Source organism: Phalacrocorax carbo, chromosome 6, assembly GCF_963921805.1.
Source record: "Phalacrocorax carbo chromosome 6, bPhaCar2.1, whole genome shotgun sequence".
NCBI lineage: Eukaryota > Metazoa > Chordata > Aves > Suliformes > Phalacrocoracidae > Phalacrocorax > Phalacrocorax carbo.
This window is the reverse complement of record NC_087518.1, coordinates 58,525,831-58,549,729: the sequence shown is the minus strand read 5'-3', so window position 1 is coordinate 58,549,729 and position 23,899 is coordinate 58,525,831. Positions and strand designations below refer to the sequence as shown.

The following is a 23,899-nucleotide window of genomic DNA, read 5'->3' as shown; positions in this document are numbered from 1 at the left end:
TTTTAAACTTACTCGACACTGAAATGGTTTAGCAAATTACATCCCAGTTTCAGAGAGAGCTTTCAAATATGGTATTCCTCTAGTTAATGGTTATACTTTATAAGAGATTTTTAAAAGCTTATTAAGTTTGTATTAAAACAGAGTCACATGGTAACTGCTGATAGTGTAATGGAATAATGTGTGCCGTGAAGTGAAGTTAACAATGTTAACCAAGACAAAACATTTTAAATCAGAACTAGCCTTCAGTGTTCGGGTGTTTCTGAACCTGCAAGTGGTAGCAGCAAACGGCAGGTACAAGCTGATGCGCAGTTGTTGCAGTGCCCAAGCACAAAATGAGAATGCCACTGTAAAATTGCTTGCGTTGCTTTGTCTTGATTGTACTAGAGCTTAAATTTTGAAAGACACTTTTCCATACGATGTAGTTTCAACAGAAAAGGCTTCCAAATCATAGTAACTTCCGTAACTCCAAGGTGAAGATGCAAAGTGCATGGAGATCACTGCATTTCCTCCACCCATAAATAGAACTGCAGCACGTAATTTTTCTGAAAAGAACTGTTTGGTTGTCAGGTCTGTCTCCTACAAAAGTAGTAGCCTCGTGCAGTTTGTTGCCAGCTGTCTCTTACCTTTTGGCAAATTCCTGGAGTTGAAAACTGCATGTATGTTCCTGTAGGTATGCCTTAGTTCTGGCTTTGTAGGCTGTCAGAGTTTGTACCTCTTTGTAGCAGCAGGTAGCAACTAGAATATCTGACTAGGACTTCCGAATAGAATGTCTGTCCTCACTGGATTTGGGAGAGGAAGAGTTAAGTTATTAGCAAAAATAACAGCATGAACTGTGGTTAATTTTTATTAATAATACTGTTCTAATTGTGGAGAGTCTTAAAACTTTATTTCCTAGGCTTATTCTTTGGTGGATCGTGAGGTTGGATACTGTCAAGGAAGCGCTTTTATAGTTGGATTGCTGCTTATGCAGGTAAACATGATATTAAAAATACATGAACCCTTAAAATCCATGCCAGAATGCATAGTGTATCATGGTGGTTTATTGCGAATCCTTTTAATTTTCTGTAGTCATTTTGTTAGAACAGAGTTGTCAAGGGCAGCCGTTTACTCTGCAAATCAAATGATATTTATTCTCTCATTCCATTTGCCAAGATGATGCTATCTTTGAGTGGGAGAACACATTTATTTCTCAGAGCTAAGGGGGGAATTGTGGACTTGAAAGATATTTTGGTGAATGTTGTTCTGACTATGAACAAACTTCTCATTTCAGTTCTGTTCTGCTGAATCTCCTCCCAGTTCAAATGGAACTTCACGGTTACTTTGATAATCTTAAAGCTGCCTTTGTAATACTGCCTTTTGCTTTATGACAAAGTAGGGTATTTTATAAGAAATTTGCAGACCTCCATTTCAGCTTATAAATTACTTGATGGACTTCAATATATACAAAAGGTCATCACAGTAATTGGTTATAAATTCCTTGAAACAAAAAACAAATAACCCAAAACCAAACAAAAGAAAACCCAACCCATGACACACAAAAAACCCAACCCTAAACCCTCCCAGACACTTCCTCTGATATACCCTTAAATTTGTCCAGAGTGTTCACTGTGCTTTTTTATTTTTAATTATAGATGCCAGAAGAAGAGGCATTTTGTGTGTTTGTTAAATTAATGCAAGATTACAGACTACGAGAGCTCTTTAAACCAAGCATGGCTGAACTGGGCCTTTGTATGTACCAGTTTGAATGCATGATACAGGTACATACAACATCTTATCAAGCTTTCTTCAGCAGCCATTAATAAGGAACTTGGGAATTACCGTTCAAGAGCAGGCATACCCGTTGGCTAATAGGCTGTTCTCTTGACAGGAGCTAGTTTCAGAACTCCAGAAGTGAATGCATGTGGCCGCGTTTTTGTTCAGATGTGGGGGACACAAAACTTGTTTTCTTGGTCAGGCTGATAGAGACAAATAGGTTTGTGTTTTGTGATCCAGTCCCTAACACTGATCAGGGTGGGATGTTAGGCAGCAAATAAGACAGAAGTATCTGGCCATACCCTAGATCTTCCCATTTCTTTTTTGTACCTCATTCTAGATATGACTTAAGGATTTACAAGCTTGTGACTTCCTATTGGGATTAGGAGGTGTTTTTGTAATCTGGTTTGCAGGGTAGAGTGTTGTAGGTTCTATACTGGGAATTCAGTTGCATGGTTTGTGATAATGATGAGTAATGTTTTTTTTCTAGTCCTGTGTTAGGAAGCTGCTGCCTGTACTAAATATCATTTATTTCTATTTTTTATTCAAAATTTCTCAAAAACATGGACATACTAAAACTGCCAGCAGAAGCTTAATGTATATATATTTTTTCTTCCTCCTCTTTTCTAGGAGCATCTTCCGGAGCTTTATGTGCACTTTCAGTCTCAGAGTTTCCACACTTCTATGTATGCATCGTCATGGTTTCTAACTATATTCCTTACAACTTTTCCACTACCAATTGCAACAAGAATATTTGATATCTTTATGTCTGAGGTAACTATTCAATACTCACATGTTCTACTTCAAGAGTAGCTGTGAAAAGCAGTTACTTAGGTAGTGGTATAAGTCCCATTACGATGGGAAAATCTCGGATATTCTTGCTTTTTAGTCCTTATGCTTATGAGATTATTTTGTAGGGGAAGATGCCTTTGGATGTAGTTTGTCAGGGAAGAGCGGCCAACTCCTTGAATGTAGATGCTGTATGCAACTTGGTCCTCTAAGCCTATTGAAGAGTTACCAAATCCGTCAGTGCCAGATGCAATGCAATAAGCGCTGTGTCCAACAGGGACAGCAGTTTCTCAGTATTATAGTATGTTTGGGGTGGAAAGTAATGCTGCTTTTAGGCCAAAGTTAAAGCTCCATGGGGATATGCAGGCCAAGAAGAGGGAGTGTTGCCATCTTCTGTTGTCCAGATGATGAACAGTAGCCAAAGAAACTTACTGAATTGTTCAGTGTCACTGTCACAAAGACACCTAAGTTGTGTTTAGGATTGGAGTTTTGCGTGGTTGCAACTGGTAGCAAACCAAAGCTTAGGGTCTGCTTATGCTCTTTCTCTGCAGTCATCTTCTAGATAATGGAAAGTCAAAGGTGGATCCTTTGGGCTTACACTCAAGAGTGTCCACGATAGTATATATAAGTCAGACACTCCCTTGTATCTGTTTAGATAGTTGAACTGCGTTGTACCATGTCTGAAATGAAAATGGCTTTTCTGAGAAGTACCTGGGGGGTTTTGTACTAGACATATTTAGGACTTTTGATAAAGCTGACATAGACAACACCTGTCACTCAAGAGTGTTTGCCTCAGTACTAGCTTCTCCAAGGGAGGGATGGGTCTGGCATCAGGACAAATAGCTGGACTGCTTGTCCTTGGGACCAAATAAGAAACTCATAACCAATTTGTAGAGAGAATTTTCAGTAGCCCTTTTGCTTGTTTGAGAAACTGAATGAGATTTCCAACATTAGGGAATAGTGGAATCGAACTGTGCTGTTGACAATGCCATGAATAACTATTGGATATTTCTTAACTTCTGTTTTCAGGGTTTAGAGATAGTATTTCGAGTAGGGTTAGCAGTACTTCAGATGAACCAGGCAGAATTACTGCAGCTTGACATGGAAGGAATGTTACAGGTAAATTAAGGTTATAATAATTGTAAGAGATGTCTGAAATGTGTAGAGTGTGTGTGTGTTTCCTTGCAGCTATTAATTATATGTAATCTTGTGCTCTGATTGCTTTTAGCACTTTCAAAAGGTCATTCCACATCAGTTTGACAGTGGTCCAGACAAATTAATCCAAGCATCTTACCAAGTCAAATACAATGCAAAAAAGATGAAAAAGTAGGTATAATATTTTGAGAAAATAGATTGTACTGTTGCTAAGAGCTGCTGTTTGTTTGTCTTTACAACTAGCTATTCAGTATTTCATTCTGAATTTTCCATCTTTAAATTTCTTGGTGTTTTATACTATTAACAGTTAAAACCAAAGTTCTGTCTGCAAGAAAATTTTTGTAAAGCAGTACTTGCCATTTTTCTTATGTAAAATGAAGCTATATCTTGTTTATAAAAATAGCCTTTTTGAAGAAAGTTGCAAGTTATGGGGAATTATGGCACTGCTGTAAACAATCTGAATAGAAAGTGGGGGGGGGTGGCTTTTTGGGAGGGGGAGATGTTTGGGTTTTTTGAGGGTGAAGTAGGGGAAGGAGGTTAAACTTCATGATCTGGCCTAAATTCTTTAGTTGTCAGGAACTGGAAAAGAATTCACAGTGATAAAGAGTGCATGTACGGTCAAGATTAATGCTGTTTAAAATACAAATTGATGAAACTTTAACACCATTGATAATTGTATAATACCTATTTTTAAGGCTAGTTGCATGTCTTCTCTTTTTTGCTGTTTGGTAAATGAGGTTTTGATAAGCCAAGCTGCACGCACTGTGTTTTTCCAGGGTTAAGTTTGTTGATTGTCCAGTTGGTTGTAACATACTGTACCTCCGCTGTTCTTACACTGCAGCTTGTGCTAGGGCCTTTCAAGTTGAATTTGCCAACCCTTCTGTCAGGGGTCTGATCAGTGCTGTGGAGTGAGCAGTCTTCTCTAAAACAGATGGAATAACAAAGCTTTCAGGAAAAACCCTTTCTCTGAAAGCCAATGTGAGCATATGTAGTTCAAAATCCTACCACCCTGAGCCTAAACTTCCTTGGTTGCCTTCTGTAGAGGCATTGTTTATCTCAGCTTGTTTTTTCTTGTTGCCACCTTTTTCAGTCGGGACAATTTTGTGGCTTGCTGGACAGGGCCCAGAATTGTTTTATATGTTTAAGATATTTGTATCAAATCTCTTTGTGTCTTTGTCTTGCAGGCTTTCCAAGGTCTTTTTTGTTTTGGTTGGTTCTATTGAATTGGTTATTGTATAATTACATTGAGTGGTTATTTTGGAGTAGCTCGAAATCATTGTCACTATAAATGTATACAAGCAAGCACCTGCACTTGAGGGCTGGTTCAGAGTCTGTTCCTGTCAACAGAAGTATTTGTGTTTAGGCTGGGCATTAAAACTAAATTTAAATACTTACAGGAGTGCATTTCAAGTGGCCACTTAAACAGAGGAAATGTCAATAATTTGTATCTCTGTTCTGCTGTTTGTTCAGTAGTACACCAACAAGTGAGTTATCCACAATTTTTTTCTAATCGTAATTTACTGTTTCTAATTTTAGGTTAGAAAAGGAATACACTACAATAAAGACAAAAGAAATGGAAGAACAAGTTGAAATTAAAGTAAGAGACCCTCAACCAATTTGTTTATGGATCAGTTTAATTCCTAGATATGGGGTTACATATTTGATCTGTATGTGTAGTGGGACATGTAATTGAGGTCCCCAAATTCTTTTCTTTCGGCATTTGTATTTGGGATGTCTGGTCATAAAGGACACTTCTAGTGAAATGATTGAAACTTCTGGTGGACATTTAAAGAAAAATCTTTGGTGCAGAGCTGCTGTACTTAGCCTTCATTATTTTCTGCTGACTAAAGCTTGATTACAGATGGCCTCATTTTTCAGAGGTTCCAAATATGCTGGTTTAGATGTAGGTGTCCTACACAGGAGGCTTGTAAAACACATGTTAAGATAGCGTTTACAGGAACGCACTTTAGTTTATCGTTGATTTTGAGATCTTGATTTTTCTTAGCATTGGACCCAAGATTGAGTCTTCCGTCTGCAGTCACTTTTTCTTCTGGAGCTTCTGCAATTGATACATAATGTTGGTTAAAAAAACACCCTTGGGAGTGCAGTTCATGTTGTCCTTTGACTAACTGACCTACTTACTGTATTAGACACTGCATCTTTTTGCTTTTGTGACATAAATAGGCTTTTGCTGCCTTTTTCTTCTCGCTTTTTCATGCGTTTTTTCACAGCATGGTATTTTGATCTGGATTTTCTTCCTTGTGTCATGTTTTTAGCCAATTCCGTGAGAAAAGGCAGAGAGAGACATGATGGGCAGGTATCATATACAAAGCTTAGAGGGAGCAAGTTATAGCCTTCCATCTTCCTGTCCACTGCTAGTCATTTTGCCTTTCAATATCAGTTTCTAAGGCATCGGTTCTTCAGAAAAAGTCAGTGACACGCACCTGGGAGCACAAAGGTGTTCCGAGTGTTTTCAGGCAGTTTGTTATTGTAACAGGCAGGGAGGCAGTTAGCGTTAGGACCTGCTGTAATAGCATCTCAGATCAGATTTGCAGGACTCAAATGACAGCGCTCTGCAGAATAAAATAATTTGAAAGACAATTGTAACATTGGATTCTAGTATTTTACCTCATTCCATATCCTTTCCTGCTTCTTCCCACTGCTGCCTCCCCCAGAAAAATAGAACCCAACAAAACCAAACCAACCAAGCGACAACAAACCCCCAGCCCAACCAACCAAACCCAACAAACCAAAGCTGTCTGTTTCTAGGCCCTGCTTTGGGACCTTGCATAAACCCTTTCTGACTTAGGCTCTTCTGCTAAGAAGCTCTGATACTTTAGGGAGATGGAAGAACCAACACATTGATCTGCCTCTTAGCCTGGCAGAATAAAACACTACTGGGCTGATATATGTGGCTTTATTGTTAGGGATACAGGTATTTTCTGTCTGAAGGCCCACTGCTGAAATGTATAGGAAATGCCCTGGTAAAATACGCAATTCAGTACAATTATTTTTCACTTCTGGGGCATCTCAGGTAAACAATTTTCACTATGACTGCAGATTAAATGAATATTACATAATTTAACATAAATTATTGGGAGGAAAAGGAAGGAAACCTTGTAGTGCTCTTGTTAGCCTGTCCTAGTGCAGGGAGTACGCTTTCATGACCCGTAGCCATGTGTCCGGCTCTGGTTATGAAGAGGAAGCTGTCAAGACGGGTGCTTCCGTATAACACGAGACGGCTCATCTTTGCTGTATCAAGCTGTTTCAAACTCATCTTTTGAGTTAGTACATAATTTTAAAGGGGTGTTAAAAAGGCCACTATTTATTTTTGTGTTCATATTGATTTTCATAGAAGTGATGAGATAAAAATGTGGTTAGCTTGCTTGGCTTTTAGCAGACTTCCAATTCATAACTTAAATACAATTCTGAACTCTTTTCCTTTCAGAGGTTACGAACTGAAAATAGGCTTTTGAAACAGCGCATTGAAACATTAGAAAAAGTAAGTATGTTGATGATTAGACTTAATCTGTGGTAATTTATACTTAAATTGATGGCAGCTTTATTAGGTGAAATAGGAATCTCAGAATTATATCTTACTGTTTTCCCTGCTAATCTGTGGTGTTTACTAACAGTGCTTAGCCAAATAGCGTGGCAATAATGAAGCAGTTATGGTCAGCGCTTGTAGCTTTTTAGGGTTATTCTGTCTGGCTCTCAGTGAATATGAAATCAAACATTTTGACATACCCAACTTTCCTTGTACTGCTTTCTTTCTGAATTAGAAGCATCTGTTCCAAGTCCAGAAGACTACATGAAGTAGTGGACTGCTTGGGTGGAAAAGAGGTTATTGTGAGAGAATCCTCAATTTTGCAAAGCTGAAGTTGCTGGGTCTTCTTATGTAGGAGCAAAATGACAGACCTACCAATGACCAGAGAGAGATGGAGATGAAAGCAGATTATTTCACCGCTAGTCAATTCAGCAGTAGAGGGGCGTTGTTGCAGCAGTCGCATTCAGTGCAGGAACTCTGCTGCCATTAATTCGTTTTATGTAGCTTTGAATTTTTGTAGCAGTTATGTGTATGTGGTGGTGGTAGAATATCTTTTAAGGCTTATTTCTCAAGATTTAGTCTGGAGTAGAGTTTTGTTAGGCTTCTTTTTAACTGGATATACCTTTAAAAGTATGCACGATAGATATTGTCAATACCTTGCTAACGTGCAGGCGTTGTTCTCCAGTGGTCTCCTATATCCCGGTACTGTGCTTCCTGGGACAGATCGCACCTGAGCTGCGCTGCTCTAGAATGAGAACGTTCTTGTCCATCTTAACTGTGAATAGCAACTATCTTTCAACAAATGAAACTGAATGCTCTTGTGAGCTGCAGTCGTTCATGTTTCACAGGGAAGAAAACGGTAAAGATTCAATTTAGAGTGACATAATTGACACATGTCACACGTCAGATGTTAAATCCCTTACAGTTTCTTGGAAAAAAGTCAAACTATGCCAAATTCTAATTAATTCATTTAGGAATTTAGTTTGGAAAAAATGCATATAATGAGAACGTTTTGAATGTTGTGACCAATACAATTTCATAAACATCTTTTTCTAATGTTGAAGGTCTGATAAAATTAACTGAGAAGAGCAGACTCTTCCTAAGAAGTTTGAAGCTGTAGTGAATCACGTCAATGCGCTTGGCAAATTTATAATCATAAATATCCCTATCTTCAAAGCTCTGCAAGTTCAGTATAAATCAGATTATTTTATTAGGAAGTCCATAATGAACTGCCAGGCGCTAGTGCTTTTACAAATTCTGTACTTAGAATTTCAGAATTCACTTTCAGAGTATCTCATTCTGACTGGAATTAGATAACATTTTCCCATTTTGAAATGTTGCGTTAATAAGAATTTCTGAAGATCACTATCATCACAGCATCTGAAAAACGGATCATAAAGTGTGAGCGCACACATTCAGTTCTTCTGTTGGAAACTTACTTTTGTTTTAAAACCTCTTTTCCCTCACCCTGACATATGTGCTTTAGCTGTGAGTTCCTTAGTGTACCTTAATGACAAACATCTTGGCTTAACTTCTAAGTAATAGCTCTTACCAACCAGTTTGAACTTCAGTTTTAATAAAAGTTAGAAGGACAAAGATGGCCTGTGAATAGATGTGTTCTCTGTTGTAGAATCTGCAAAAAATATAGTGCTTTCAAGGGTGATAGAGTAGAAATTAAATGTGCAACTTGGGGGGCGGGGGGGAACGTAGTGCTTGTCAGTGGGCATAAATGGGGAAGTCTTTCTTGCAAAACTTTGGGGAGGAAAGAGACTCTGAACTGCTCAACTGAGTTACTGCGGGAGTTCAGTAAAACAAAATATTAGCTGTCATAGTTGAAATTTCTACTTGTGTCTGTCAGTTTGCACCATTTAGCAATTTACCATTTCCTGCTTCATCTTTTTGGAAGCTTTAGTTCTGCCTGAATGCCTTGGTGCTTAGTGGAGTTCCCTTTGTGCTCAAATTATGCCTTCCTTTCATGTTGTGGATGGACCATAGACCGCATCTTAAATCTATCTTCTAGATCGTATCAGATCATGTGTCAGTACCTTCTGTTAATTAGGGAAGCAAGCCAGCCACTCAGATAATGATAGCCAGTCTCCTGTGGGTGAGTTTTAAGTGCTACAGAAATCTGGCTTTGAGAACTTCTTGTAGCAAAGATGGACTGTGTTAAATCTGTTGCAGAAAAGGCTGCTTCCTGGGACTTTCAGGCTGAGTTGCCTTAACTCATATGAAGAGTTGTTAATTTTGCAAAAAGAATTTGTACATAAAATGGGTAGAATTTGGGCATTTTCTTTCTCTCAGCTCTGGTCTTTTTTTGTCACTATTATCACCCCTTTATTTTGGTTTTTCTTTCCCTTATTCCTATCTGAATTTTTCCTTTGTAGGAAAGTGCTTCCTTGGCAGATAGATTGATACAGGTATAGTCTCTTAGTCTTTTACTGTATGACACTCTTCCTCCTCTCAAAAATACCCCAAACTGCTTTAATGCATGCATATTTGCATGCTGTACTCTATCCCTGCCTTGCTGATTTGGAATAAATATAGAGCTAATCTCTTGCTAGAAACCTGTTTAATTTTGTTTACTAAACATGTATAAACCCAATACATGCACGCTATAATATTGTTTTCCTAACATAATGTAATTTTTTGGTACAAATTCCTATGACAAATGGATTCTATGACACTGTATTAACACTGAAATTGAATATTGCGAACTTAAATCTGCATGTACAACTGAGTAATATTGCATGAAAGGGATTTTACTGAATGCAAGTACGCAATTGTGCTTGCTAAAGGGTTCCTGAACTTTGTAATAAAGTACTAAAGCAGCTGTTTAGTACTACCTCGTCCTAAAATTTCTACCAATTGTACTCTATGCTGTTTGCAAAATCGATCTGATGAAATAAGCAGCTAAGCATCACAAAGGCAGTCTGTCTTGGATTTGTCCTCAATTGCTTAAAAAAAAAATTATGTCCTAAGGGACAAGTGACAAGGGCCCAGGAGGCTGAGGAAAACTACCTCATAAAACGGGAGCTGGCCACCATCAAACAGCAGAGTGATGAGGCCATTACTAAACTGGAGCAAGCTGAGAATACCATCAGGGAGCTCCAACAGCAGCAGCAATGGGTAAGGAGCCTGGCAGCACATCATCTCATCTTCTTCACTCACCTGTGTTGATTTTTTTTTTTCTCATCATGACATGGTCTCTGTGCTGTCCTTGTAAATGCTTGTTCGTTGTGATTTTCATTCTTAAAATTACACCAATTGGACTAAGTGGTATTTTGGTCTGTTCTTACTGATAGATGAGATTCGTAACGCTGGATAGATGTAAGTTATTAGTTAAAAACCCACAACAAAACACACCAAGCCAAAAACCCAACAACATAAACCTGACCCAAAAACCCATCACCACCAAAAAAATACTAACAAAAAAACCACACACAAAGCCTTTGGTAGCTCCTAATGCCAAGAATCTAGTCACTGCAAATTGTGTGTCTCTGAATACTCAAATCGGGAGTTGATTCATAGTGCCTTTACCTAGCTTCTCATCTAAGTCAGTCTCTTCCATGTTAATGGTTTTTTCTGTGTTTCTATATATTTTTTTTTTTTCCCCTAGCATGCTTAAATTTGCTGCTTGCAAAAATGGTGTTGTCCCTGAGTTTGGAACTACAGGGCTTTATTAAAAGGTGTGTGTTTATGTGCAGATAGAGTGGGAAAATAACTTTAGCAGCTGTATGCCTGTATGTACTATGCGCTTTAGGTAGTACAATGTGCAAGACTGAGACTGCAAATACTTTCTGTAAGCTACTTAAGTGCTCAGGATCCTCTATTGAGAGGGAGGGAAGCAGTTTCAGCAGTCTTCACATGCTGCATGAACTGTGCGCTGGCAGCATTGATGTGAATATGCTCATGTTCTAAGTAAGTATCCAAGTACTTGTTTGAAGCTGTGGGTGTTTCAGGTGTATGAAATGCAACTTTTTAGAACTCCTGTGCACCGCAGCTGCTTACCAGATCCCGTATAGCACTTGTTTTACACATCTTCCCCCAAAGCTCTGGACATACTTGTATCTCGTCTTGGAAGGTGGAGATGAGATTTTTACTGTTAAACTGAAAAGAAATAATAACTTAAATGCAACATTATAGAAATAGTTCATTATATCTGTTTAATGCATTTCAGTGTAAAGGAGGGTACATCTTAGCATAGTTGCAAGGAGTTATTAATAATCTGTTACTCTGTGATGTGTAATGCTGCCTTTTATTTAACTTTAGCAATGTCTTTAGGGGGTAAAATGTGAAGAGGTTATGATTAGGAAGATGGGGCTGTTCTGGCAGTGATTTCCAAAATTTAGGTATGTTATAATGTTTCAAGTGAAACAAAATAAACACTTACAGACTTGGGAAGCCAGCTGTTTGCTGTCTGACAATAGTACACATGCTTTTGGAATGTGTTTTTGGAGGCATCCGTGTTACCTCAACTCAATTAAGTTATTAAAAGAGACTAAAATGCTATATTTATCTATTGGTTAATTGACAGGTAATATGACTTTAAAAACTAGTGCTTTTAATTATACTCGGGACCTTACGAAGTAGCAGTGATGGGGAAGCTGGCAGGTTGTCAGAGCAAAACTGTAGATAACCGTGGATCATAAAAATAGCTGGATGGGAGCTGTGCGGGCGGAAGATAGGGCCAGTATTGCAGGAGTGGAAAGTAAAATGTGAGAACGGGCAGTTAAAGAGCCATGCTTCCTCCCCTGCGCGCTTGCAGCCTTGTTTTCCTCCACTTGAATGTGAACATGACTGTAGCAAATAGCCTGACTATGCGTGGCACCAAGGCTGTAAATCCATGTGGTTATAGAGGGATTTGTGCCTGGCAGCTGACTAACTTTGAAGTGTAAGGAATAGCACTGTGGTCTTGAGGACCATCTGAATTAACTTAGGCAAAGCGGTGAAAGTGTTAAGATGGTTTCAATTAGTAGTTCCCTGCTTTCTGCCGCATTAGTAAGATTTGTAATTGAACAGGCTTTTAAACTTTGTTTCCAAGGATGGAAATCAGAGCAACAAACGCAAACAGCTGCACGCACTTCGGGCACCACCTAGTGGAAATCCATCCGCTGAATTTTGGCGTTCGCATTGAGTACACCGACAAATCTTTTTGCCGCTTCCGACCGCCGGTAGCTTTGCTCTTGGCGGTACTCCTCTTCAGTTGGTCTTATGAATATTTGCTTTAATAGTTGTTTTTTCTCGATTTTTTTTCAGTTTGGCAAAAATGATTGCACAGTGAACTTACAGATAAACGATGCAGCCATTTGTACTTATTTAAAGGTACAGCATCATCCTATGTATTTTGTAATCTACATCTTTTCCAGTCTTGAGTTGTCTGTTTCATGATAGAAACTATAAAGTTTGGATATGAATTTCGGAATAGGAATGTATGAAAAGAACTGCCTAAGGATTCTTGTGGCAGCTTCTACTGAACAACACTATGGAGTTTAAAAAAACAAAACTCAACCTGCTTTTACTTGCAAACCAGGAGAAATAAGAGGAGGTTTTTTCATTTGTTGGTAGCAAAAATATTATCTAAACCATAGTATTTCTAAGAAGGCTAAAATATCTTCTGTAAAAAGCTTATGCATTTGTGTTTCAATATTATCTAGGGTTTATCCTGTCTGCTCTGTGAGATTTGATAGCACAAGTTGGATGGCTTAAAGGGAAGTATTGAAAGTGCCTGCAGGAGGGGGCTGCGCATGAAAAAAGTCCTGCATTGCAGCACTGCTTTGTGAGGCTGAATATGGAGGTGGGCAGAGGAGTATTCTTGTGACTGAAGTCTAACACCAGAAGCCCAAATTCCAGGCAACTCTAACTTTTCCTGCGCTGAAGTATTTATAGGGAGTTTTTAGTTGAACCAGGATGACTTTATTACCAAGTGTTGAGTCTACTTAGAGATGTGGTTCTTACTGTTGTTTTAGTGAAAGGAAGGGAAGTTCCACTATAGTACTTCTCCCAGATGACTTGAAAACAGTACTAATGATTACATAATAACATTAAGTGCCATCAAACATTTCTGAATATATTTAAGGTCATTTGGAAGGGGAAAAAGTGGAAAATAGTAAGGTTTGAGATGGAGTCTTCACACTTAATTTTACTTTGGATGCAAACGTTTACATCGTAGAAGAGAGCAACTCTGTCAGGGTCAGGTTTCTTTAAAAGCAATGTGTAACATGTACAAATTTTTTATATTGATAACTTGGAAAAAATAGTTGTGAAGATAATGTTATTCTGAAGTGCTCTCAGAGTTCAGCACTTCAGCTACCGAACCATGTGCCTGAACGGCTTTGAAGAGAATGGTATCAGTCTGTCTTTGGCAGGTCTAATGTTTAAATACAGAAACTTGCCCGAGGCTTCTAGATGTGGTGGGTAACCAAAAGGTTAAGAGGAAGGCGGTTTCTTCCTCATACTTCTAATAAATCAAGAACTGCATAGAGGAAGCTGTGCCTGACTTCAGCAGAATACAGAAGGTTTTCGTTTGAGGTATGCTAAGAGGGATGGTATTTGAGGAGTGAGGGGTGAAAGTAATGAGCCTGTTCTAAGCTATTCCTGATGATTACATGCCAAAGGCTTTTTTTTTCTGTTGTCTCCTTTTGTTTATAAATGAAAAAGGTAGCTCCTGCTGGGTGGATGAAAATGAATGAATAACTGAATGATTTCTGCCAGCTATAAATACACCTCCGGAACGCAGATCTCAGTGTTTCCCCGTGATACTCTGATTTTCAATGATTGCCCAGTTCATCAGCCTGAATGCTTGAAAAATTGATTCTGAGAAATGAGAGTCAGTTCAAGATAAAATTGCTTCACATCTTAATTTTAAGACGACTATTCCAAGTGTATTATGTGAAGATAGAATTTTAATTGACTAAACATTCAGATGGAAGCATATGCATTTTGCAAGGTGATTTATAGCCGTGTATTTGGTTACTGTTACAGCGACTCCATAATGCCTAGTTTCTTTTCAGCGACTTGTGCTAAAATGATGAATAATTAAGCACATAATAATTGATATAGGGAACATATGCTTGTAAATGAGTGTTGCAATCTTATGAAAGGCTTCACTTAGTTTTACAATATACTTTTTTATTATGTTCTGATTTGCAACCAAAAAGCAGAAAATAAAAATACTGTATTTAGTAAAGTACTACAGTTAGTGCTTAAATGTGTAAGCAAAGTTAGCTGGGCAGCTGCTGAAGGGTCTGTATGTTTGCCCTTCAGCAGAGTGTGCTAGGAAAGTGGCTGTAATTACATGTAAGAAACTGTCATCAGCCAAAACAATATCAGGAATGGTTGTGCCAGCCCCTGAGACTTTAGCATTTCTGAGTTTTTTAAGAACAGTTGGGGGAAGATAAATGCACTCGTGTGAAGCCAGGCAAGGACTTGTTTCTTTCAGAAGTAAATGGCTGTAGATTGACATTTTTAGTGCTTTATATGACAGACATCTTTTCAACACAGCCAAGAAAAACAGTGTTACTGTGGTTAAAATGTTTGGCTGGTGCCTGGAAATCTGGATTCTCACTGTAGTTTATGTCACAAACTTTAGGGCTTAAGGCAAATACATAAAAGCAGGTTTATTCTGAAGTCAGTCAGTCTTAAAATGGTTTTCCAACATTGTTTTGACTAAAACTTGTGTAATCTCTATATACTAAATTATTAAAATTGTGTGTTTCTGTTTTTAAGGAAGAAAAATCACAACTTTGGACTTGTAAATATTGTGGTTTTAAATCTGTTTTGATCTTGTCTGTATTTTTTGCCAGTCTATCAAGACTTGATTTAAAGTTTGTTGTGGCTAAATCGATAAATTCACCTAACATATTGCTTAGGCAGGCAAACTCTAAAAGACAGATTTAAAGACTACTTGTGCCTGAAACTGGATAAGTTTTCCTACACTCTCCATTACTTACTATTTGACAAATGACAGTTAGATTTTTATAGGCCAAAAACTACTTAGAGTGCACTTACATATTGTTGCAAAATCAGGATGTGTTCCGATCTTCAAATCTGCTGTTTTCTCTCAATTTCCTGGAAAGTACAAGAGGACTTCCTGAGGAAAGCACGCTGCATTTGTTCTTGTTCCATATGTATCATAAGCAGAACCTGGAATAAGGAACTTAGGGTCTGTTTAAGCTGCTGTGCGTATCCTCTGAACTTCTACAAACAGCCAGGGAATAAGATAGAGCCGTTGCCTATTCTCTGCCTCTGCATGGTGTTACGCACGTGTGCTACTCACGCTCCCGTGTGGTGTGACGCAGTTGTAGAAATGCAGCAGCGTTGCCTGCCTGTCCTCTCCTTGGACTCAAAGCAGGGCTACCTCTGCTGCTTGCTGAGGCAAAGACACTATGTGAGTTGAAAATAATATGGATTAAACTAGTATAAGGGAAGATTAATATTAAACATGCTGTGATCCTTGTACATTGTTCTGTGTGTGTTAACTGTGCAGTTGAAGTAGGACGAGCGCTTAAAGGGATAGGCTCAATGACACTAAAGGCTGCCCACGTGAGCTATATTTTCCTTTTAATGCTTTGTATTTGTCCTCTCCGTTATAGCTCCCTGTAGACTTATACATAAGTCATACAATAAATTATAATGCTAGGGTTAGTTAGAGATTTTGAATTTGGATTGTACTGTACGTCATGATGAAGGGCTTAGTTGGCATGCAGAAATATAAAAATAAATGCAGAAGCATTTCCTTGACCATTTAGTTACATGTTGTAAATCCTTGTTTTGTCCTGTTTGCCTTTGGCTTGTGCATTAATGGTCAGGGAATGTCACACTCCAACAGCAGCATGTGGAACTGAAGACTTTTCTGTTAATGTTGTAAACTGGTTTTAGGTGCAGAAAGCTAAATTGATTCAAACATAAAAGTAAGACGTAGTTGTCTTTAATATAATGAATATGGATTTTAAAGTTGCATTGTTAATTGAATAAAACTTGATCTATGAATCCAAGTATAGTATTTATTATTCACAATGTAGTTAATGGCACCAAAGATGTATTAAATAATTTCCCTTTAAACTTAATTTTCAGGGGAGCTATGCATATGCAGTAACTAGGCAACTACGCTTTGAGGATTTCAACACCCATTTGTTTTTTCCCCTAAACCAGAAATTTAAGTGCTTATTTAGGATGGCATCACCTGTCACGCAAGTCTGACAGTCTGTGGTGAATCTCAAGTCATTTTAAAGTGATCCAAGAAGGAAATAAGATGTATTTTGTAACTGTTGACTGGAGGAAAAAGTTAAGTGGGGCTTTTGAATACAAATGTGTAGTATGATTTCAGTTGGACCTATCTGTTGAAAGATGCAGTTTCATGAAATTGTGTTTTAGCAAGTGAAAGGATAGATCTCACTTCTAATTCTGGCTAATGAACAGGCAGGAAAAGTTAATGGTGAATTAACTTCCTTGAGCAGAACTGTGGGGTTTTTTTTTTCCCCTTCCCCCTGGATTTTGGAAAGGGTGACCTTAAGTTCTCAACTGCTGTTTTATTACTGATTGAATGTGTGTGGGTGTGCAGAGCTGGCTGGGAATAGTGCTTTAGCAAGTCCTGTATGGAAGAACCACATTTCTTTGTAGCTTGGGGCTCTACTGCTACTTGTGCCTGGATTTTTCTCATAAAGCCACAGGAGAGGATCTCAGAAAGAGATCCCTAGGAGAGGATCTCAGAAAGAATACATCTAGCATGAGCAAACGAGAGCCAAAGGGTTGGGGTAGAAGAAAGGGGTAAAACCAAAGTGATTGGGCACTGACGCTTTATTTTAAATCCAAGATTATGGAAGGCTTCTGTTGAATCAGAGTTTGAGTAGGCGTCGAGAGAGATACTTGTATTAACCTTGTAACTAGCTAGTCTTTCCTATGCATCTTTTTCTGCATATGACAAAATAATCACAGGTGCTTTGAGAATTTTTCAGTTTGGGTAAGAACGAGATGAAAGCGTGAGCTGCTACTCATCACTGCTAGTAGGGGTCTCTGACCTTACACATTTGTCTGTGTGGAGGTGCAGTTGTTGGAGAGGCGCAGCGTTAGGGTTCTTACTGTTAGCAGTCTGGACCGACATGTTAGGAGACTTGTATAAGGTAAGAGCTTCTGTTGGTCTTAAGCTAGTATTCCTAATGTTAAGCATTTGAATGCACCTTTTTCACTCCAAATCTGGTATGTAAAACCCCTTTCAAACCATTTGTGCTTCCTACTAAATGTATTTCTGCAAACTTTGTAGCATAAATGCAGTTCACGATACAGTGAAGACTTTGTGCTCCAGCTGGAAAAAGAGCTGGTCCAAGCCAGGCTGAGTGAAGCAGAATCCCATTGTGCCCTGAAGGAGATGCAAGATAAAGTTCTAGAGATGGAAAAGGTAAATCAAACCAGGCCCTTCTATATAAACTAGCACTAGAAACAGAATACAGGTCCCTGTAATTCTTTCTGTAACTGTGCCCTAGAATCTTCTCTTCTGTGTTTTTGTGACTGCAAGATTCTTTTCAAACCTGAAGCTAATAGAGCAAAAAACCTGAGATCTGTTTGCACTGAGAAAGGTTTCTGAAGAACAGATTGCTTTTCTCCTGTTTGTGAAGCTCACTGCAGTAGAAAACTTGGATTCTGGTGGAGTCATTACAGTAAACATCAATTGTTTCGAAATGATAGCTTGCAACAAGAGCGGTAGGCTTAGGGTGAGCATTGAGGTGATGTGAAACGAAATAGTTTGGGAGGGGAGCAGGAGGGAGTTCAGCATCCCCATTCCCAGGTCTTGTTCTTGAGTGTCTCCCATGTTGTCCCATTATGGGCAGGGGAAGAATATCTCCACTGGTTAGTATCAGTGTCTCCTGCTTTTTGGGTGCCATCCTGGCTCGTAACTTACTGTCAAACATTTACCTTTCTTTGAAGAAAAACCTGCTGCAAAATAAAATAGGAAAAGAAACCCCCCACTAATTGATGTAAAATAAAGCACGCTCTTCAGATCCTGTTGTATTGGCTTTAGAAATGGTTTCCTCATGGAAACTTTGAAGAGCTGTATGCTCAGGAATGTGGCCAGAACTCAATATCTAATGGGGTTAACCCACTGGAGTAAAGATTTTACTTTTTTCAGTTACTTGAAGGGCTTGATGGGAGTCTGACAGGCTAGTAATGTGGTAGTTCTTACTGTACTGAACACTGGTAGGAATCCAGGATCTAAGGTAGCTTTTGAAGCTCAAAAAGAGACTACTTTTCTACTTAACCTTCATCAGCATGAAGATGGCGTACACTGAAAACTTAAATGTGAAGAAAAACTGGAGCAGTGGGGGAAATACCAGTGTACCAGGCAAACTCAGAGGTGAAGCAGTATTTCAGTCTGTCCGTAATGAACTTGGGCACATGAGGAAGTGACTGAAGTTAACTCCCCCAAATGCCTACAAATACAGCTCTTTACTGCTGTTCGTGATGTGTCGTGAAATCTGGGAAAGCCCTGCTCGGTGGCCCCAGGCTTGCGTGGCTGTACTGAGGGTGATTCAGAAACGCACCCTGCCACTTCCTATATTGGCCAGTACTTTGGAGCCCATGGTTCAAAGCAGAGAGATGCTAATAAGTCTGTGCTGAGCTCTGTTAATGTTCATAATGTACTTTACTCTCGGCTCGCAAGAACACCTGGCAACTGTCACAGTATTACATACCTACAAAAATACTTGATTTTGCTGAAAATTACTACTAAGAAATACAGTAGACGGTGATGAAGCACAGCTCAACTTTCAGCATTTGGTGTCCGATGCTGTGATGTAGGGATGTTGTAGGTGGGCAGACTATGTCGTTTTCCTTCCCCTCTGTTTCTTTCCCAGACTTCCATGATTTTACTTTTGTCCCTGTTTGACTTCCCTCAGGACACTCCTGCCATGTGTTCTCCTGTTTTCTGTTTAGCTTTCTACTTTTTCCTCATGTGTTTTTGTAAACATCCATGCACTTTCATCTGTGAGACCTTTCCTTGACTGGTGGTTGTCTATAAATATTAATGGATGATTCCTTTGTCAATGCCTCTTTCCTCCTGTCCAAAGGCAGATGACCTGCTTCTCAAAAAATACACTTCTGTGTATTATTTTTCCAGTAAGTCTAAATAAAAGAAAACTCTAAAGGGGTAATTTCAGTTTCTCATTTGCTTTACTTTTATTAACTAGATAAAAACCTTCTAGATTTCTCTCCATGTTTTTGATGTGTGAAAAATAGCATAAATCTTTGTCAGGGCTACCATCCAGGGAAATCTGGAACTCAGAATACCTAAAACTACCTTGTCAATTTTTTCTGTAGTTGGAAGAGATTTATATGGATATATCACTATATCCAGCAACTTAGATTTTTGAGGGACTTTAGTTTGCAAGGGATGTGTAATTAAGAAAGTTTGGTTAGTAATAAGAGCTATGTCACATCTGCGTTCTTGGAGTGGGTCTCACTAAAGCACAATTTTATTCAAATACATATTTAAGAGGATGGTCCTTGTTGCAGAGGAACAGCTCTCTCCCTGATGAGGAAAATGTTGCTAGACTACAAGAAGAACTGATTGCAGTAAAACTCAGAGAAGCAGAAGCTCTGATGGGTCTCAAAGAACTCAGGCAGCAAGTCAAAGACTTGGAGGAACACTGGCAGGTATGGGCGGCAGTACACTTATCATCATTCCTTGAAAATAAAAAATAGTTAAAGAAAAAAAACTACAAAATGTTGAGGTGCAGAGATCAGGTAGAAACTAGTGATTGTGGATCAAGCTGCTGAGGTGAGAAAATCTTTAAACGCAGCTGCCACAAGAAACTTTACTTCAAAAGTGTGTTAGAAATTGGTCCCCAGTTGTTAGAGATGGCAGAGAACCTGTGCTACCAGCTAACTGTTCTGGTAGGAAGTACCTGAGCAGTGCTCCTGCTTCACTAAGTGTTAATAAGGGCTAGAAATAGGCAAAATTCTCAGGATATACTTGCACTTCACCGACTTACTGTAGTTGGGAACGATTGTCTTCAGCTTCCTAATTGTCTATTCTTAAAATGAGGAAGTTTGCATGGGTTTCTAGTTTTTAGGACAAACAGCAGCACTACAGCAACTTGTCCCCATATAACTCCGAGACCTTAAATGAAATGAGGGCAAACCAGGAAACATCACGCATTATCAGCAATGGCATGCTACTTTTTTTTAGCGTCATCTAGCTCGTACCACTGGAAGATGGAAAGATCCTCCCAGAAAAAACACAGTGAATGAGCTACAGGATGAGCTGATGACAGTCCGATTGAGGGAAGCAGAAACTCAGGCTGAACTGAAAGAGACCAAACAAAGAATGATGGAGATGGAAACACAGGTATGTTATTGAACACGAGCAACTTTGAATTAAGCTGAATGCTGGCAAATTGGTGTCAAATGGTAAATACCCAGTGATGATCTTTTACCATCTACAGGCATGGCTTCAGTTACAAAATGTGCTAATTTCATCCTTTTAGACTAGGAGCGGGAATCTAGTGCATACAGTCCAACTTTAATGTCTCTTATTTAGTTTTTTCCAGGACTAAGCTTTCTGCATTTCTCATTTGGACTAATTGGTAGACTCTATGAATGTGCATGAATATTAATTCATTAGGTTGTAACCGGTGTAACAACAAAATACTTTGTAAAATATAGAACACCTTCAAACTTAATCGATGATTCGGATAATAGTAGTTCTAATGCTTTAAACAGTGTTTTCTTCCTTCTGGTGAAATTGCCTGTACTAGATTATCCAGTGCGGTCACAAATCTGGTCACTAAACTGTCGACTCTCAGCGAAACAGCTGCATGTTGTCAGGCTTTTGTAGCAGAAGCTTTACCTTTCATGTGCCAGAAAAGTGTGATTCACCATCGCTGAGATTTGTGCAGAAAAGACAAATAACTTGTCTGCCAAGACATTTTTTTTTTGTGTAACTAGGGAACGAGTTGTTATTAAGCAAACAAATATGAAATGAAAGTGCACTGAAGTTCGAGAGTGCATATTACATTAGTGAACTCTGAACTGAATCAATAAGCACAATGTGCTGTTGCTTGTGAAGGATTTGTAACGGGCTTTTGAGGAATCTTCCCATTAAATACCTGCTAAATGGAACTGCTACTTGAGGGAGGGAGACCTGTGCATCCAAAAGGCCAAACAAACAAAAAACCCCCCTTTGCCTGACAAGCTTCAGCAGTCCCAGAAACCAGGAGAGCATGCAAGGATGTGCTACTGAAGAGATGAGCTAACTGCAAGGCCCATGGTGGCTTATTTCTGACAAAAGTACCGCTTTTTCTATACCAACTGAATAAGTTTCCTCTTAACTTCTAAAATTGTCATTGAACCATTAATACAGTTTCACTACAGTAAATGTGCTTTTTTGTTGTTGTGTTTTGTTTTTTTTTTCCCCATCCATGTATTATCTTAGTCAGTAGGGGGCATAGGTATCCTGCTGTCTGGATTACATGTATTAACTTCACAGGACCTTTAGGTACCTCTCACTTCTGCATTATGCATCGAGCCTTTGTAGGTGCTTATGCTGTTTAGCTATCATTTGACAGAAACACAGTGGTTCTCCTGTTGTGTACTGGTCTATGCACAGCGTCACATAAAGATGGTGTGACCGGTACTAACGCACTGATGTTAATTAAGGTGCCATGTTACTTTCAGGAATTCACTGGGCAGACACGTGTGCGTGTAGTATTTCTGACACACCCGATGTTTCTTTATTGCGGCAGCTTGTTGCTGTAGTTGGGATACAAGTTCACAAAATCTTTGACTTAGCTAAGCAAGAGATTGGGAAAAACATATGTATGAGGGCTTTGCAATGATGTTCTTGCAATGAGTCACCTGTTGTTTAAGAGCAGCTTGAATATCCTGGTCATAAACCAAATGTCATGCGAACTTTTCTGATCACACTTAAAAAATCCTGAATGTGCTTTTGTCAAATTTTTTATGGTAAATGATGTAAGTCTTTCTTGAAAGTCCAGGGAGTTGAATTAATATCAAAGACCTTTCCTCAACGTGCATTTTCTTTCCTTTTTTGTCATAAATTTCAGAATCAGATCAATAGTAACCATTTACGAAGGACAGAGCAAGAGGTTACCAACCTACAGGGGAAGGTACAGTATCTTTCTGCACAGAACAAAGGACTTCTTGCTCAGTTGAACGAAGCGAAACGTAGACAAGCAGAGATTGAATGCAAGGTAAACAGCACGGTGAATAGACTGTGTGCTAATGTGTGTGTACTTTCTAGTCTTGTCCGCTGTCGTTGGATAGAATTGCGTCTATTGAGAAATAGAAATCCAATACCAAAACTTTCTTTTACTGATTCGACAATATTGTCTTGAATTTACCATTTCACAAAATCACTTGAGGTTTTGACAGAGCTGCTTCTTGTGGTCCCACAAAGATCAACTTTTAAAGCGTCGCTCAGAGAAGTGTCTGTGTATTACATATGAAAAGACACTCCTACACCACAGGTTCTGATCACTGTGTACTCTGATTTTCTTCAGTGACAGAAGAGGTTCATTCCTTCAACACCTGCAGGATTAGTTTAGGTTCAAAAAAGGGAAATAAAAGTAATATTTGGACGGAGAGGTGTACAGAAGGGAGTATTACAATAGTCATTGCCTAATAGTACCCAGACTTCAAGGGGACAGCCCAAAAACACTGGGCAAGAGTTGTTTTTATTACTGTCAGTGTGCAAAAGGCCCCAATCTAATGTTGGAATCTCAGATTTAAATAGTTTTGTGACTAAATCCACAAGCAATTACTAATAATGTGTGTCTTTAACTTGTGCACACATACTATGGCCAAGAAATAAAGGATAAGTCTTTCAAGCTTTTTTTCTCTTAACTTGGATGAAAATTTTCCTGAAATTGCTCTTGATATTTACCTCAGAAATGGGCAATATTAGTTGACAAATCACCCCAGTGAGGACATTATTTGCTAGAGACAGAAAAACAACTTTTTACTGAAATATCATTCCCAAAAGATGTAGGAATCATCTTTTATAAAATCAGCTAGAGCTGAGCAGTCAGTAACTTCTAAATAGGATACGTACTAGTATGTTAAAAAAGGACTAAGATGAATAATCAGACTACATTTCATTACACCGTGGCTGTGAGTTTGCCACTTGAGAGCTGCTGTATAACTTGTTGTTCATGATCACATCTGAGTCTAGCCCTTAACGTAACCAGACCTTTTCAATGTGCGCTACTTGTCTCTATTCTCATTCACCCAGAACGCTCTAACTGGTTGAGTGTTTGTTTTTCGATTTTACCCGATACACCTGCAGTTTGCTTGTAAGGCCATAGGCACCCAAAGGCTGCATTAGCTGTGATTCCATCCACGGCTTCTGTGGGCAATGTGAATCAAGGGTGTAGTTTGAGTGGCTGATCATTGTCACTTAGCCTGGCGATGGAATGACACCCTGATGAATGTGCATAGTTTTGTTATAATGTCACACTTCTCAGTTTTTACAGATTTTCATTTCTTGTTGTAGTTTCTTTTCTCCAAGATAATGCGTGAATCTAGGCAATTTAGTTGTGTGGTAAACTCTGATCTTGTGCTCGTTACTCAAAACCATAGTGTGTAACTTGGGATTGGCCGTTTCTTGCTAGTTTTGCTTCAGTTACAGTTCTTTCAGCAAAATAA

General features: G+C 38.8%; 1 protein-coding gene across 8 annotated transcripts in view; it reads left to right on the top strand.

Annotated features, from left to right (window-relative positions):
* The window catches only part of EVI5 (ecotropic viral integration site 5), an 84,065-nt gene that overhangs the window by 20,609 nt on the left and 39,557 nt on the right, over positions 1-23,899 (top strand). For 4 of the 8 annotated variants that reach the window (XM_064455498.1, XM_064455501.1, XM_064455506.1 and 1 more), the window contains 14 exons: positions 896-970; positions 1,632-1,757; positions 2,383-2,526; positions 3,571-3,660; positions 3,770-3,867; positions 5,233-5,293; positions 7,145-7,198; positions 9,628-9,660; positions 10,223-10,369; positions 12,500-12,565; positions 17,502-17,636; positions 19,748-19,888; positions 20,424-20,582; positions 22,300-22,446. In XM_064455498.1, coding sequence (XP_064311568.1) covers positions 896-970; positions 1,632-1,757; positions 2,383-2,526; positions 3,571-3,660; positions 3,770-3,867; positions 5,233-5,293; positions 7,145-7,198; positions 9,628-9,660; positions 10,223-10,369; positions 12,500-12,565; positions 17,502-17,636; positions 19,748-19,888; positions 20,424-20,582; positions 22,300-22,446 — 1,476 coding nt within the window. The remainder of the gene's footprint in view (positions 1-895; positions 971-1,631; positions 1,758-2,382; positions 2,527-3,570; positions 3,661-3,769; positions 3,868-5,232; positions 5,294-7,144; positions 7,199-9,627; positions 9,661-10,222; positions 10,370-12,499; positions 12,566-17,501; positions 17,637-19,747; positions 19,889-20,423; positions 20,583-22,299; positions 22,447-23,899) is intronic. The other 4 variants (XM_064455500.1, XM_064455502.1, XM_064455503.1 and 1 more) reach the window with 4 other exon arrangements.